This window comes from Solanum lycopersicum, chromosome 6 (genome assembly GCF_036512215.1).
Source record: "Solanum lycopersicum chromosome 6, SLM_r2.1".
NCBI lineage: Eukaryota > Viridiplantae > Streptophyta > Magnoliopsida > Solanales > Solanaceae > Solanum > Solanum lycopersicum.
The window spans coordinates 47,179,973-47,193,828 of NC_090805.1; the positions used below are offsets into that span (position 1 = coordinate 47,179,973).

The 13,856-nt window shown below is 31.5% G+C and overlaps 4 protein-coding genes and 1 non-coding gene across 5 annotated transcripts; 2 read left to right on the top strand and 3 right to left on the bottom strand.

Annotated features, from left to right (window-relative positions):
• Positions 1-845: 845 nt before the first annotated feature.
• On the bottom strand, positions 846-1,364 carry LOC101248787 (protein AGENET DOMAIN (AGD)-CONTAINING P1-like). The gene has a single exon (XM_004242095.1). It carries the CDS (start codon positions 1,362-1,364, stop codon positions 846-848), a length of 519 nt encoding a protein of 172 aa, XP_004242143.1.
• A 589-nt stretch (positions 1,365-1,953) lies between these two features.
• LOC112941743 (small nucleolar RNA U3) lies at positions 1,954-2,173 on the top strand. The gene has a single exon (XR_003247316.1). It is a non-coding gene; the product is annotated as a small nucleolar RNA U3 (small nucleolar RNA).
• An 858-nt stretch (positions 2,174-3,031) lies between these two features.
• Positions 3,032-4,971, top strand: LOC101268692 (uncharacterized). Its single transcript, XM_004241415.5, has one exon. The coding sequence runs from the start codon at positions 3,556-3,558 to the stop codon at positions 4,720-4,722; it is 1,167 nt and encodes a 388-aa protein (XP_004241463.2). The 5' UTR covers positions 3,032-3,555; the 3' UTR covers positions 4,723-4,971.
• A 170-nt stretch (positions 4,972-5,141) lies between these two features.
• On the bottom strand, positions 5,142-6,775 carry LOC101268403 (large ribosomal subunit protein uL29c). Its single transcript, XM_004241414.5, has 2 exons — positions 6,320-6,775; positions 5,142-5,476 (listed from the first exon to the last, which is right to left on the bottom strand). Exons 1-2 carry the CDS (start codon positions 6,635-6,637, stop codon positions 5,300-5,302), a joined length of 495 nt encoding a protein of 164 aa, XP_004241462.1. The 5' UTR covers positions 6,638-6,775; the 3' UTR covers positions 5,142-5,299.
• A 3,614-nt stretch (positions 6,776-10,389) lies between these two features.
• Positions 10,390-12,297, bottom strand: PTS (PETROSELINUM). The gene is made up of 4 exons (NM_001247449.3): positions 12,109-12,297; positions 11,794-11,958; positions 11,329-11,473; positions 10,390-10,705 (listed from the first exon to the last, which is right to left on the bottom strand). The coding sequence occupies exons 1-4, from the start codon at positions 12,283-12,285 to the stop codon at positions 10,677-10,679; spliced, it is 516 nt and encodes a 171-aa protein (NP_001234378.1). The 5' UTR covers positions 12,286-12,297; the 3' UTR covers positions 10,390-10,676.
• Positions 12,298-13,856: the final 1,559 nt, after the last annotated feature.

Sequence of the window (13,856 nt, forward strand, 5' to 3'; positions counted from 1 at the left end):
CAAAAGCGATTTTGGTACTAGCCGTTTTTTAAAACATTGTTCACAAATATATGACTTTGCATTAATTGATTGCACTTCACTGTGGCAGCCGATTCTATGTACTAAAAGATAAGGCCTTTGTTTTAGGCCTCCAAATTTTGGGGCTTCAAATTTTTATTAAAAATAAATTATATGTTAATATTTTTATAGAAAAAATAATTATTTATGATAAAAAGTATAATTCTTTTAAAAAATAAATTATTTTAGTTACTTAACATTTTTTGTACTTTGTTAAAATGAAAATTAACAGCGAAAAGTGTTACAAAGTGAATTACAAATTTTTTTTTATTTCTTTTTAGATTTTAGTTTCAAGCATTATTTTAAGTATATTAAAATGAGGTATACCAAGTCATCAACTTTTTAAGTCAAATTCTATGGTTCTAACTCTTATCTTTATTTAATATTTATCAACTTATTACTTGTATCATTGTGTTAACAATACAAATAATAATTGTCTCACTTAAAGATGTTTTTCAATGATGAGTTTATAAAATCTTACATAAAACGAAAAAATAATATTAAGTACTAATAATTTTCATCTTAATAATGTAATTTTTTTTAATAAATACGTATATAAAGTATATTTAGGCCGTGAATTAAAATTTCGCTTTACGCCCCAATTACGTTCAACCGCCCTTGCACTGAGGTAATGTCTGAAGTGTCAATTCTGGAGAGAAGAAAAAAGAATAGGATTAGGATTGAGAGAAAAATAATTAAAAAATGTTTATGAGCATATGTAACGATTTGGTGAATCGACATAAAAGAATGATAAATTATAATTTGCTGAATTCATTGAAAATCGTATCTTATGATGACATGAGAGATATCCACCCGCATTTAGACCATTCTTGATGAAATCTCAAGACATGAGAAGGGTATGCAATGCTATCTTCAGTTGAAGGGAAATAGACATAATACTCTTCTCCAATTATGGCACTGATGCATCCAAACCACCATCCGTCATTGGCATACACATCTACAATATCATATAAACGGAATCCGTGTTCTGACATTGTTCCATCTCGATGAGGCGGAACAGGGCGGACCTCGATTGTAGGGATCACCTCCTCCAGCAGTTCAGATTCATCATCAGTTGACAGAGTTTTGTACTTGACGATGTAATGATTAGGGTCAAACATAGAAAGAATAGTTGCTCTGTAGTAAGAACCTTCGAATCCATCTTCGTGACTTCCCACTTCAACTTCATCACCCTTTTCGAATACTTTTGTTATAATTTGTTTCTTTGATTGTATTGACCTTGAGATCTCTGCCATTCTTGATTTATGGTATTGCTGTTTATTCACTTTCACTTTGGTTCGGGCCATCTCTACTGGTGTTTTGATTGATTGTCGAATGAAATACTGAGAAACTATTAGGCTTTGCTACTGAATTTATTGTAGGCAGAGAATTCTGTTTACTTCGGTTTTTATTGAGGTTTAAAAGGTGTGCAATGAAAAAATGAAAGGTTGTCATTTTTTGTGACTTTTCAGAAGGATTTCGATATTTTTGAAAAATTGTGACTTACTCGAAAGATAGTGATATTTCTGAAAGGTTGTGAATTTTCCAAAGAATTTGAGGAGTTTTCCCTTATTATATTGGAATTGAATGATTTTTTTCTTCCTCTGCATATGCATATATTTTCTTCAAAAGGATTTCTAGTTTACTACTTTGAGCACAGTTATTAACCGTTCTTCCAACTGGGAATTGGTTTACGAAATTAATGATCTTTATACCTTATTGTATAATTAGTTTTCTGTAATGAATCAAAAATCATCGAAGCTTTTGTTGCACTTGAGACTTGGAGATTGCGTAGTAGTCAGCGACGCTGCGTCAGGGGCCAACATATTGCTCCCACATCGGCAGTGCAATACATAAGCTCCAGCTTTATAATGCTTCGTACCAGTAGGATATGTCACGACCTTACTTGAACAGGATCTGTTCTATAGGCTCGTACCACCTTATCCTTATATTCTAAGGAGACAGGATTCCAAGTCTGGTTGATGAAGCATGGCCATGTGACCAGAGCGTGATTAACAGTCATCATCCATGGCTCCTAGAGTCGTGGTTGCGGTAGATGATAAATCTTAGACCTGATTTTCAGGCTTAAGATGGTCTCATGGTTGTCTGACAGACTATAATTCCTTTTTGCCCTTCTTTACTGCTTAGCGAGTATTTTTGCAGTCCCAGATTAGTATTCATTTGCAACAACTTTAATTCCTTTTTGCCCTTCTTTACTGCTTAGCGAGTATTTTTGCAGTCCCAGATTAGTATTCATTTGCAACAACTTGTGAAAAACACATTTGCTTGTATTATACAAGTATGGTATGCTTAATACAATATACAATTATACATCATAAATTGAAAATCTGCCCTTGCTCCAATATATAAACAAGGGTTCTATGTTTAATCCCATTATAATGGTGATTCGTGATTAAAGTTGATATTATAAATTAACATCATAAGAAAATATTTAATGAAACTAGTAACTCTTTTCTTCTCTTTCGCGTTTCCAGTACTTATCCCTGAATGAGCACGTATAAAAAGTCAACTCAACTACTGTGTATTGAATATTCCAGCCACTGGCGATCAAGTTGATCCTCAACTCAATCATAAATAAACTTCTCCTATAATCAATGATAATATTAATTTGGGCACACCTCAATTATTTTATCATACATCTTTTATGAAACATGTGCTATATAATCTACTACGACTTCAAAAGATGAAAAAATAACTCTACCAAACTTTTGTTGCTTCTATTGAGATTTTTATTTCTTTTACCTGCCTTTATTCGTTTGCTACACTCGAACCCACGACTATTTGACAAACCTACTACTGCATCACTTTGGTGACTTTTGGGTTCAACTCAGAATACTTTAATGTCATATGGAATTAAAATAGGTCGTCTAATTAATTTGCAGGTGAAAGAGGGAATTTCAGGTTAGGGTGTGTATTAAACATTTAAACTAGGTCTAACACTCGCTCATTTTTATATTTTATTTTTTGAGGAAGGTAACCGTAATACTTGCACCCACAATTTATTTTTATTTCCTTCTAACAACATTATATCTGAAATTGAACATGAATGAATATGCTCTTAATGTATCATATTCTTAATTTAGAAACTAGAGAGTACCGACCCGGTTGTAGTGCAGTTGTGGAACTGACCTTAATTATAGGTTTCGGGTTTGGACCCTTTGTATGGAGCATCACCTCCAAATGGGACATGCAGTGCGCAAAGTGGGTTTGGTTGCGCTCCAACATGGACTCCGGACACCGGATAGAAAAAAAAGGCTAGAGAGCAGCCACCCCACAATGAAAACTTGAAGTACACATCCTAAGAGAATTGGTCAAAGAAGAACCAATCAATGCTGTTTGCATTACTGCACACATCCCAATCAGTGAGACAAACCGTGTTGCACATAGACTTAATCCCATAAATTCCAAAAGTCAACTGGTTGCCTCTCTGTCTTAGCTACAGTTCATCCCCTAATCACCTTCTTTTTATAACAATTTATGCTCCAAATCAGAATAGTAAAGAGGGAAAAAGAAGAGAAAAGAGGCAAGAAGATGGGAAGGGTGAAATTGAACAATGATCAAACATCAAGCCTAAAGCACTTTAGTCATCCACATGAATTGGAGTTATGCACCCAACTCCAAGATCTAAGCCCTTGTTCAGGATGCAGACTTCCACCATCAGGCCAAATGTACATATGCAGGCCTTGCAACTTCACTCTTCATTTAAGCTGTGCTAAATTCCCACAGCTGATTACTCACCCCTCTCATCCGAACCACTCTCTCAACCTCCTCCCAACGTCCAAATACCCCGGTGGCCAATTCAACTGTGATGCCTGTAAACGCCATGGAACCGGCTTCAGCTACCATTGCAGTTATTGTGAGTTTGATCTCCATGTGATTTGTGCATCTAAACCCCTCAAAATCACACACGAACTGCACCAATGCTCGCTTGAACTCACCTTCAAGAATCCTTATGCTAATGCCAAAGGCTTCTCTTGTGATGTATGCCGCAAGATTGGAGTCAAGCAATGGCTTTATAGATGTCCTGCTTGTGAGTTTGATGTTCATTTAGATTGTTTAGCTTCTGCCCCTAGGCAGGAAGCTTCACAGTCAACTGCCCTCCAGCACCACCATTCATTCCCAGGGGCCACTAACCAATTCCAGCAGGCTATTATGGGCACACAAGCAAGGTCACATCATTTTATGCATGCCGCAAGCACAGGTGCAATAACTAACAACCATTCCCTACAGCCTACAGTGTTTCAAGGACAAGCGAGGCCGAACCAGCTGTTTCATAGTGCTAGTACAAGTGCAGTTCCGCAGCAACAGTTCCTGCAACCTCCTAAAATTCAAGGACAAGCGAGGCCAAACCAGTTGTTTCATAGTGCCAGTACAAGTGCAGTTCCGCAGCAACAGTTCCTGCAACCTACTATGATTCAAGGACAAGTGAGGCCAAACCAGTATATGCAGACTCCAGGGTCAAACAGTGGTTTGGGGAATAATTTGATGAATGCTGCTATACAAGGACTTGTAGAAGGTGCAGCTCAGCAGGTTGGTCAGACTTTCATGCAGGGGATCATAGGTGGTGGTGACAACAATGGTGGAAATGAAGGATCATCAATCCTGGGAGGCATTTTTGGTGACTCGTCAGACACGCAATACTAGATTAATATTTTCACTTTACTTGTCTGAGTATAACAGGTCATATTCGGGGTTAAACATAAAAGTCCGCAACGGATCACACTCTTTGATGGGGTTGTTTTGGTTGAAAAGTAGATATATGCTTTTGTGTCTTGGTGTTTGGGTTATATGCTATAATCACCTTGTCAAAACCGGAGCCTTTGGCTTAAACTATGCAATATAGCACAAGTAATAAGTCTTTTTAAGACTGGTTAAATGTTATTGATTTTAGTATATTTAAGATTTCTTATTCATTATTCAGAATGACATCTGCATTGAAGAAAACCAATAGCAGCACTAGTGTTAAGACACGAAACAGAATGAAAGAGAACTTGGCAGAAAGCGAAACAGATTTCACCATTTAGGTACAATTTTGACAAGAAGAAAATTGACACAATCCTCAATGACTGGGAACATAGTTAAGAATGGTCACTTGCAAATTAAGTTGATTCAATACAAAAATTCAGGAGCAGTTATAAACTATACGTATGAGGAAGAAACAAATGAGAGGAGAGGCCAGAAAAGAAATACAACATTTGCCTGCTAGTTTAATTGTCTGTAATCAGGAGGCAGATTCCTTAGCTTCTTCTGCTGCCTCCTCCTCTCGTAGCTTCTTCAAAGAGGGTGGTGGTCTAGGGACAATGCTTTTCTTCCATTTCCGGTCGAGCTTCCTGGATATCCTCTTGTTAATCCCTTCTTCAACCTCTCTCTCCCGTTTAACTGTAAGCATCCTTGCAATCTAGCACATTATGTAAATCACGTCAAAGTGAAGTAAAATAAATCCAAGAAGTAAATACATGAAAAAGGAACATGCAATTTCTAAAATAAGAGAAATGGGAAAATGGACATGATTATACCTCTTCAGAAGAGACTACTCCTTGGCGAGGAAAAGTATACCTTATTAGCGCACTAATGATTGCAATACACACAGACACAAGTACATACAACCATAAGAGACAAATAGTCTATCAACACAAGCACCGGATATGTGAATAATGCTAAAACAAAGAAGAGGAAAGATTCATAATACATATTGATAAAAGCATTTAAGACAAGTTTTGAGCAACATTGAAACCGCTTTAAGCTGGTTAAGCTGCTATTGTAGCTTCTGCTCATACGGAATAAATCAGTATAGTCAATTAAAGAGAATCGGTTATGGGATTGATCAGACACCTCTGGTATAGACATCCCTACCTCTTAACTATGTCCTATTTACTTTTAGGGTGCACTTACTCTTCTTCCTTAATCATACACCCCATCTATTTTCAGTACTTGCTGCGCGACACAAGGAACGCTTACCATGTTACTACTTCCTTCTAAAACGTAAGTGTCACAAATTGGATTTAATTAAGACTCAAATTCACCATTCAAATAAAACTCTTCAACAACGTGTGGTCTAACTAGCTAAGGTCTCTCTGCAGTGTTCCCATATTTAGGAACTGTTACATTCTTCGCACAGATATGCACCTAAATCTAATAATTGGAAATGAGGTGACATTAAAAACAGTACACTGTTGAAAACTTCACAATTACTATGATTTTAACAATCGAATTTGCTAATTCCAAAGGTAAGAGAGAGTACCCTTTTGCGCATTCGCAGAAACTCGCTGGACTTGAACTCATTTCGAGCTGACCTTTGAAGACGAAGCATAAATAGCTCACCTTTAAGGTCCACAATCTCTTCCTGAAGCTCTTCAGTAGTCTTAGTTCTGATTTCCTTCAATTCCTCTTCCCTCTTCGCCATTTTCACCACCAAAGACGAACAAGAGTGAGGCGGCGCGTTTACTGCACGCGCCTGCATGATTTTAGGAATCTGAATGCCATGGAAGGAGGATTTAGAGAGGTTCATCTTGGAAGTGAAGGTAACACCTGAAGGTGAGGCAATGGAGAGACTCATCATCCTTTCTCTTCTTCTGCTGCTACAGATAAGGGCTCTTTTCAGTCTTCATATTGGTAAATATAATATACAAAATGACAAAAATGATCCCTTATGTTTAAGATAGTTTCAAACTGGTATCTCAACTATATTTTTTTTAACAATTCTGTTCTTTTTATGTTTCTAGCACATTTGATTTCTATTATTACCGGGAAACTATATAGTTAATAAAAAATAATAGTTAATTAGTTATTAGAGTCATAGTATTAATTAATTATCACTCGCGATCAACAATAAATGTTATATATGTGGGATGAAGTCTCGAATTTGTATAATTTGAATGTCTGTATAATTAGGAATTGTACAACTTTTGTATAGTACAATTAGTGTAACTGTTAAATGTTCAAAATTATTTCAAGTTTATATAAAAATTGTTCAATTATACAAATGAAACAGCTTAAACTTTAACTACAACCTTTAAATATACAAACTATAGTTGTGAAGCATAATTAAATTTATTATAATATAACTATCTATTAAAAATCCTCTTTAAACGTGACTAGAAACACTAAAGGAGTCATGTTTTAATAAATCAGTATGTATCTTTCCGAAGCCTAGTTATTATTAATATGTTCAAAGAATAATATTTATACAGATCGATTGTATATGTTATGTTTAAATATGTAAATTAAAGTATATACATATTTTGGTGAAAAGAATTACATATATTTTCGATTGATCTCCCTTTCCCGGCCCATAATAAGCATAGTCCATAGATATTTGTCTCTTAGAATTTTAATTAAAAATGTATAACAGTTGCTTCTAAACTCATTTTTATATATTTTGTAAATTTTCTTTTCTCATTTCTATGTAGAAAAAATCACCTAGAATGTAGTATGCACCCCTTTTTTAAGAGGCTTACCCTCTATCAAGAACATCAAACATTGAAGGTGAGTATTTAAAAAAAAGGAGGTTGGTTGTTTAAAATAACTATTTACTGAGCTCAATTTTTTTACAGTTTCTTTTATTTTTGCACTGAAAAATAATTAACCTTTAACGATCTATTATATTAAAATATTTTTTAAAAAAAAATATTTAGGATAAAATAAATTATCAAAAATTGATTTTTATCGGTTTGGACGTTTTGTTAGTAGTGCATAATATAGAATCTAAACTAACCTATTAAGAAAATAGAATTTTGATATGATAGTAAATTATCTAGATTTCAAACTCGAATGAAATAGATAATGTTAAACTTTAAATAAAGAAAGTAAAGATCCTTTGCCATAGTGTTCTTGCACCTTTACCTAATTTTTTGTTTGTCACGTGATTTGAGTATATCAGAAGGCACAGGGATTATTAACGAGCAATTTACAAAAATAATTATATCTATAGGGTTATAGAAGTTTAATAGCTATAAATATGTTATTTACTAAAAATGACTATATTTTTATGTCAATTTCTAGCGGCATGTTTGTATTAATTTTTATTTTATTTTATTGTTATTATTGGTATTTATACAATGCACTAAATAAGGTATGATATGTTATTATAACTTTCAAGTATCAATCATTTATTATGTTCCTAAATAACTAAAATTCTTATTATTAAATTACCAAGTAATAATTACATATTATATGCAAATATGATTGATTCACATAATACAAAATGTTGTATTTATATTCCTAAATACAATGTATTCACTAAATACTAATCATAAAGATATTCATAAAATTTTGAATATAAAAGTTTATTATGTCTTTTCTCGTTGTATTTTTGCATATGTTTTTTTTATTTTTTATTATTTGTACACTAATACAGTTGTAATTACAATAACTAAATAAGAAAAATGTATTACTTGTACAATTAGCATATGAATACTTTGAATTCAAACTGATATTTTTATTAATAAAACTTAAAGTATAAATATATCAAGGATACAAGTAATTATAAAAATTTAATGTATTACTGTATGAAACAAGGTAAAGTAGTACAATTTTAGCATATGAATACAACAATTTGTAAAATGGATGCACTATTGTTTACAAAAAAAAAATTGAATATACCAATATACTATAATATGAATACACTCTTGTTAAATAAGAAAATAGAAACACAATAGAATGTGTATGTATCAAAGTGTGTAAGTATTCGACCATATAAAAAATAAAAAAAAACAACAGAACGTCAATCTAATTTTTGTGAAGTATTCTATAATACTTGAGGCTTGACGTTAACTAGGTATTCATTTATAAAATATAGTATTAATGTATCCAACTATACTTGTATTGCCTAATCAAATTGAATAAATTACTTATGTATTCAAATATATTTGTATTCACAAATCACCATTTTATTAATATTACAATACAATTATCTATGTATATAAGTATTATTAAATATAAACATTTGACATTTGATTGAACCACAAATATAAGTATAAATATAAGTATAATGAATTGAACCACAAAAATCACTCATACAATCATACAAAAGGATCTTGCATTGGAAGGAATTGGGGGGGAAATACAAAAAAAAGTCTGTAATATAAGGATATTGATGAAAGAAAAGATATGAATACATAAATAATTATGAGTTTAATAATAATTTTCCTATTTATTGTGTATTTATATTAAACATAAAAAAATTAATTATTGATATACAATTAAATTTGCTATTGATTATATAGTTATAATCATATAACATAAAAAAAGTTAAACTATAACTATATTATTTAAATATATATTGAAGTTTATCATATTACGAAGTTTTTTCATTATTTATTGGTAAGAAGGCAAAAGAGAAACAATAGATGAAAGGAAGGTCATTAAGGATAGGTGACATAATCCGACAAGACTGAAGAAAAAAAAAGGTTTTGTGCTACCTATATAGACTAACCACACCTAATCAATTATGATCACTTATCTGATTGGACTCATCATCTACATCTTATCTCATTACATGTTCCAGAATGTCAATCTCTATGAAAATAATTGAGTTCATAGTTTAATATTTCATAAATATTCGATAAATATTTTAATATTATTGAGCAAATATTGTTAAATTGTCGTGAACACACAAGCAATCAATTGTTGAATCCGTCCCGAGAAAAGTGTCCTTTCCATCTTTGAACAAAATTATGATAAAAAAAAAATCGACACTCATTTTATTGTTCAACTTATGCAAGTTGATTGTTACAAAGTGTGGATTTTGACTTGTGACCCATTCAACTGTTTAAGTTGACTTAGGTTTCTATATTAGGATATGATATGATCCAATACTCAAAACTATCCTGATCATAGCAAAAAAACAAAAGTGTCTGTGTAGCAAAACCAATGAATTATTCATCTGTTTGTATTCATTTTACTATTGCCATTAGATACTATTAAATGTCTAATATGAACTATTTATCGATCGATCGACTACTCAAGCAGTTCTGTATTCACTTGGTTGCTTTAGAATGATACATCTATAGTCAATTAACAATATCTATAGAGTAGTCTTTTATAAATTTAAGTATCTTTAGTTTTATGCCATTTCTACAATATCTCGAGTAACGAGGCATAAAATGTCAATATTCACATAATATATTAGAGCAAATGCAGCAGTGAGTGTCATGCATGAGACATGACTTAATATATTATGCAATGTAATATTAAATGTCACACTAACATCTTCAATTAATTTCATTCGTGAAATTATAGAGACTCGTTATAACGAACGTAATATATATATATATATATATATATAATTAATTAATAGGTGGAGTTGTATTCATCAACAAGCCTTTCTTTCATAATTTATCTTATAATCATATCAGAATTAACATCTCAAACCCTTAATTATGAGTTCGACCAGCTGTTGGGATTCCTCATTATTATTAACATTATTATGCTACATAGAAAGAAAAAAAAACATACGAGTTGTGGCAATCTAGCCATACATAGATCGCTAAACATATATAGATGAAGTAACTTAATTAGTAATAAATAATTAGATAAATTATATATGAGCTTATAGAATCTTGGCTCTATCAATCATCTAGCTTCCTCATGCCACCAATTCATTTGTTGCCATGGGCCTTCATCCCATCTACAAAAAAACAAAAAAAAAACAAGAACCAATTGCTAGATACTTTAGTTTCTTGTTTCTTAAAAGAACAAATATCAAGTTGTGAACTTTTATAACTATCTTATTAGCCTTCATATGGATATGATATTATTTGAATTTCGAGAGTCAGAATTTCTTATTTTGACTGAGTACTTATGGAAATAATTTTTTTTTTTTGAAAATAATTTACTTAGTTAACATGATGTAATTAAGTTACAAGAATTAACAATTTAATATTACTATTTTTTGACTGAAAAAATAACTAGAGGCTATTTTCATATGAATATTTTGTATTAAATCGGTGAGAAAACATAATAATGGTTTCATATGGAAAAAAAAAAAGGAAGTTTGACTTGTACTATTTAATTCACTGATAATTTGTTTTTTCTAGTGATTTGATTGGATGAAAAAATTATGTTCCATCGCACAAATTGAGAACCTTACCGGTTGATTTTGTCATTTATAACGCGTACATCTAGGTATGCGATTATTACATCAAAATCCGTTCCTCTTCATTTACAACAGCTAGTAATATGAATTACTATCATGAAGTGTGTGCTAAATTTGGTTTTAAAAAAAATGAAAATGGCAGTAATTAATGTTACCAAAATTAGATGGAGTGGAAGTAGAAGTAGGAAGTTCCATGAGTTCACTGAGCTGAGAATACATATGATTGATGAACTTTATGGACTCCAAATGAGGTTCCTCCATTGCCTCTTTGAGCTTGCTTAGAGCCACACAATATGCTTCCTGTCCACACCATTTGAATTAGCTTTTTACACAAAAATTAAAGCTACATATATACCTTAAACCTAGTATATATATACTAATTTTAAACACAATTAGGTCATGGGAAAAACATGTTTATACAACACAAGTTTTTCATTGATTCGTGGAAGGGAAAACAATTGTTTCTAGTTGTGTCTAGACCTCTAAAAATCACACTACGTATACAAAGTCAATTTATTTGTATGTATAGATAGTTGAACTAATGAAAATCCTGTTTCTGCTACTACTGTCCATAAAATGGAATTATAAAGCAAAAAAGAAGAGATAAAACTTATTAGTACCATGAAGTTGTCCAGTTCAGCTGGTTGATCCATTGTGAGTGAGCTGAACTTATTGTTCAATTCTGTTTGATGATCCATTGTGTGTGAGATAACTTTGTTACATTTTGCTGACTTTTCTTCGGTTTTTTGATCAATTTTGTCAATCTCAGTAATCCCCAAACAAACCTGCTAATTAAGTAATTAATCAATATCGAACTTCTTATTCAACTAACAGATATTATCTCGGAAAGACACTACACGACTTTACTTTACTAATTGAGTAACCTAAAAATTAAGGAACCCTAATTTGTTGATGAGTGTAATTGAGGAAAATACCTTCAAACAATCCAAGTGAGTTTGAACCAAAAGACCATACAAAGAGTGACAACATATTTTCCTCTTAATTTCTTCATCTTCAAGAGAGCTTAATAGTCCTGGTGATGTAGAATTAGAGTAGTAGTAGTGATTTTTTTGCTCCTCATCTTTACAATTTTCAGTACTTTTTGTCTCCATGTCTTATTATGTAGAAGAAGTAATAGCTAAATAGTTCTTTATATATAGGGAAAGTGTTAAGTAATTAGGGTTACTTGAAATGACTAGTAATAGGGAATAAGAATGGAAATCAAATGATAAATAAAGTTGGAAATATTTGGAAGGAAGTGATTGACCCATGCATGCATGACCCATTATATCAGTCAGAACCCAAATACACTACACTCATAATAGAGAGAGAGAGAATATGACTTTATTTTTACCTGCTTCATATTTTTATCTCTTTTTTGCATACTTGAAAGTAACATTACATAAGCTTCTTGGATTTTGGACACCCTCTGATAGTACCTTAGTACAAATTACTCTCTGATGAGTCACTTCTTGCTTTTGTTTTCCATTTTAACAGTACACACCAGGCCCCCTCTCTTGACTAAAATAAAATACCACTACAGAATCAACATTTAATACATCATAAAATATTACTCCTACTTACTTTTTTTTTTGGCTATACAAATATAGGTTAGCATGAGTTAAAGTTATTTATAGTTTTGCTTAGATAGTGGTGTTTGGGGGGCTAGATGGTATGAGTTCAGTCGAATTTAATATTTTCTGTTCAGATGATTATATAATTGTATTATGAAGACTTCATTAAATATATTTAAAAAAGTTTAAATTTAGAACTCATTTGTAGGATGTCGTTATATATCCTAGAATTCAGAACTCATAAAGTTTAAATTTTGACTCCTCCTCTAACGATAACAAAGGCTTTGCATTATTAGTACCATGTATAGTAGTCGTGTATGTTAATTTGTTCATTTAATTTTGATTTGACGTGAAGTTTAAAAAAGTAAAATGGACTTTAAAATTTTATGGTCTAAAACTAAAGATATGTATATAGAATATAGGAATTATCTTGTAGTCTTTATATAAACATGTAATGTGAAAAATTATGATTAAAGAGTTGTCAACCAGACTATTCTAATCATGATTTTGTGAAATGAACGCTTAAACTTTATGAAATTAAACTTTTAAACCCTTCACTCAATCTTACACCTATTATTTACCTCTCATCTCCTCGATATTACCGTACACTTTCTCAAAATTGGTTACACTATCAATATGCATACACAAATTTATCTAATTGGAATATGCTAGTACATTTTTATTTCTTGTTCTTACAAATTTCAAAAATACCTAAGTAGTAGTTGTCTTTTTGTTTAGTGAGATGATAACCTGACTAGTTTGAAGGGTATGTGTGAGAGAGATAAATCCAAATTGGTTACTGTATAAAAATGTTCTTTTCCAAAAATGTGTCTTTGTCAAAAATGTCACCATCATTATTTATTCATGGAGTATTATTACTATCATTGTTACAGATTGTGTGTTTCGAATATTGAGATTAATTATGTTGAGATAAGTTATGATGAAATTGATTATATTGAAATTATTTTTTATTTGATTATTTAGTTTGTCGATAATATAATCTCTAAAGTAGAAACTATTTGTTGTCAAAATACTCACTAATAATTATTAAGTTGTTTATTCACGAAGGTTTAAGGAGTACTTTTATTATGTTTTAAATTTTTATTCTT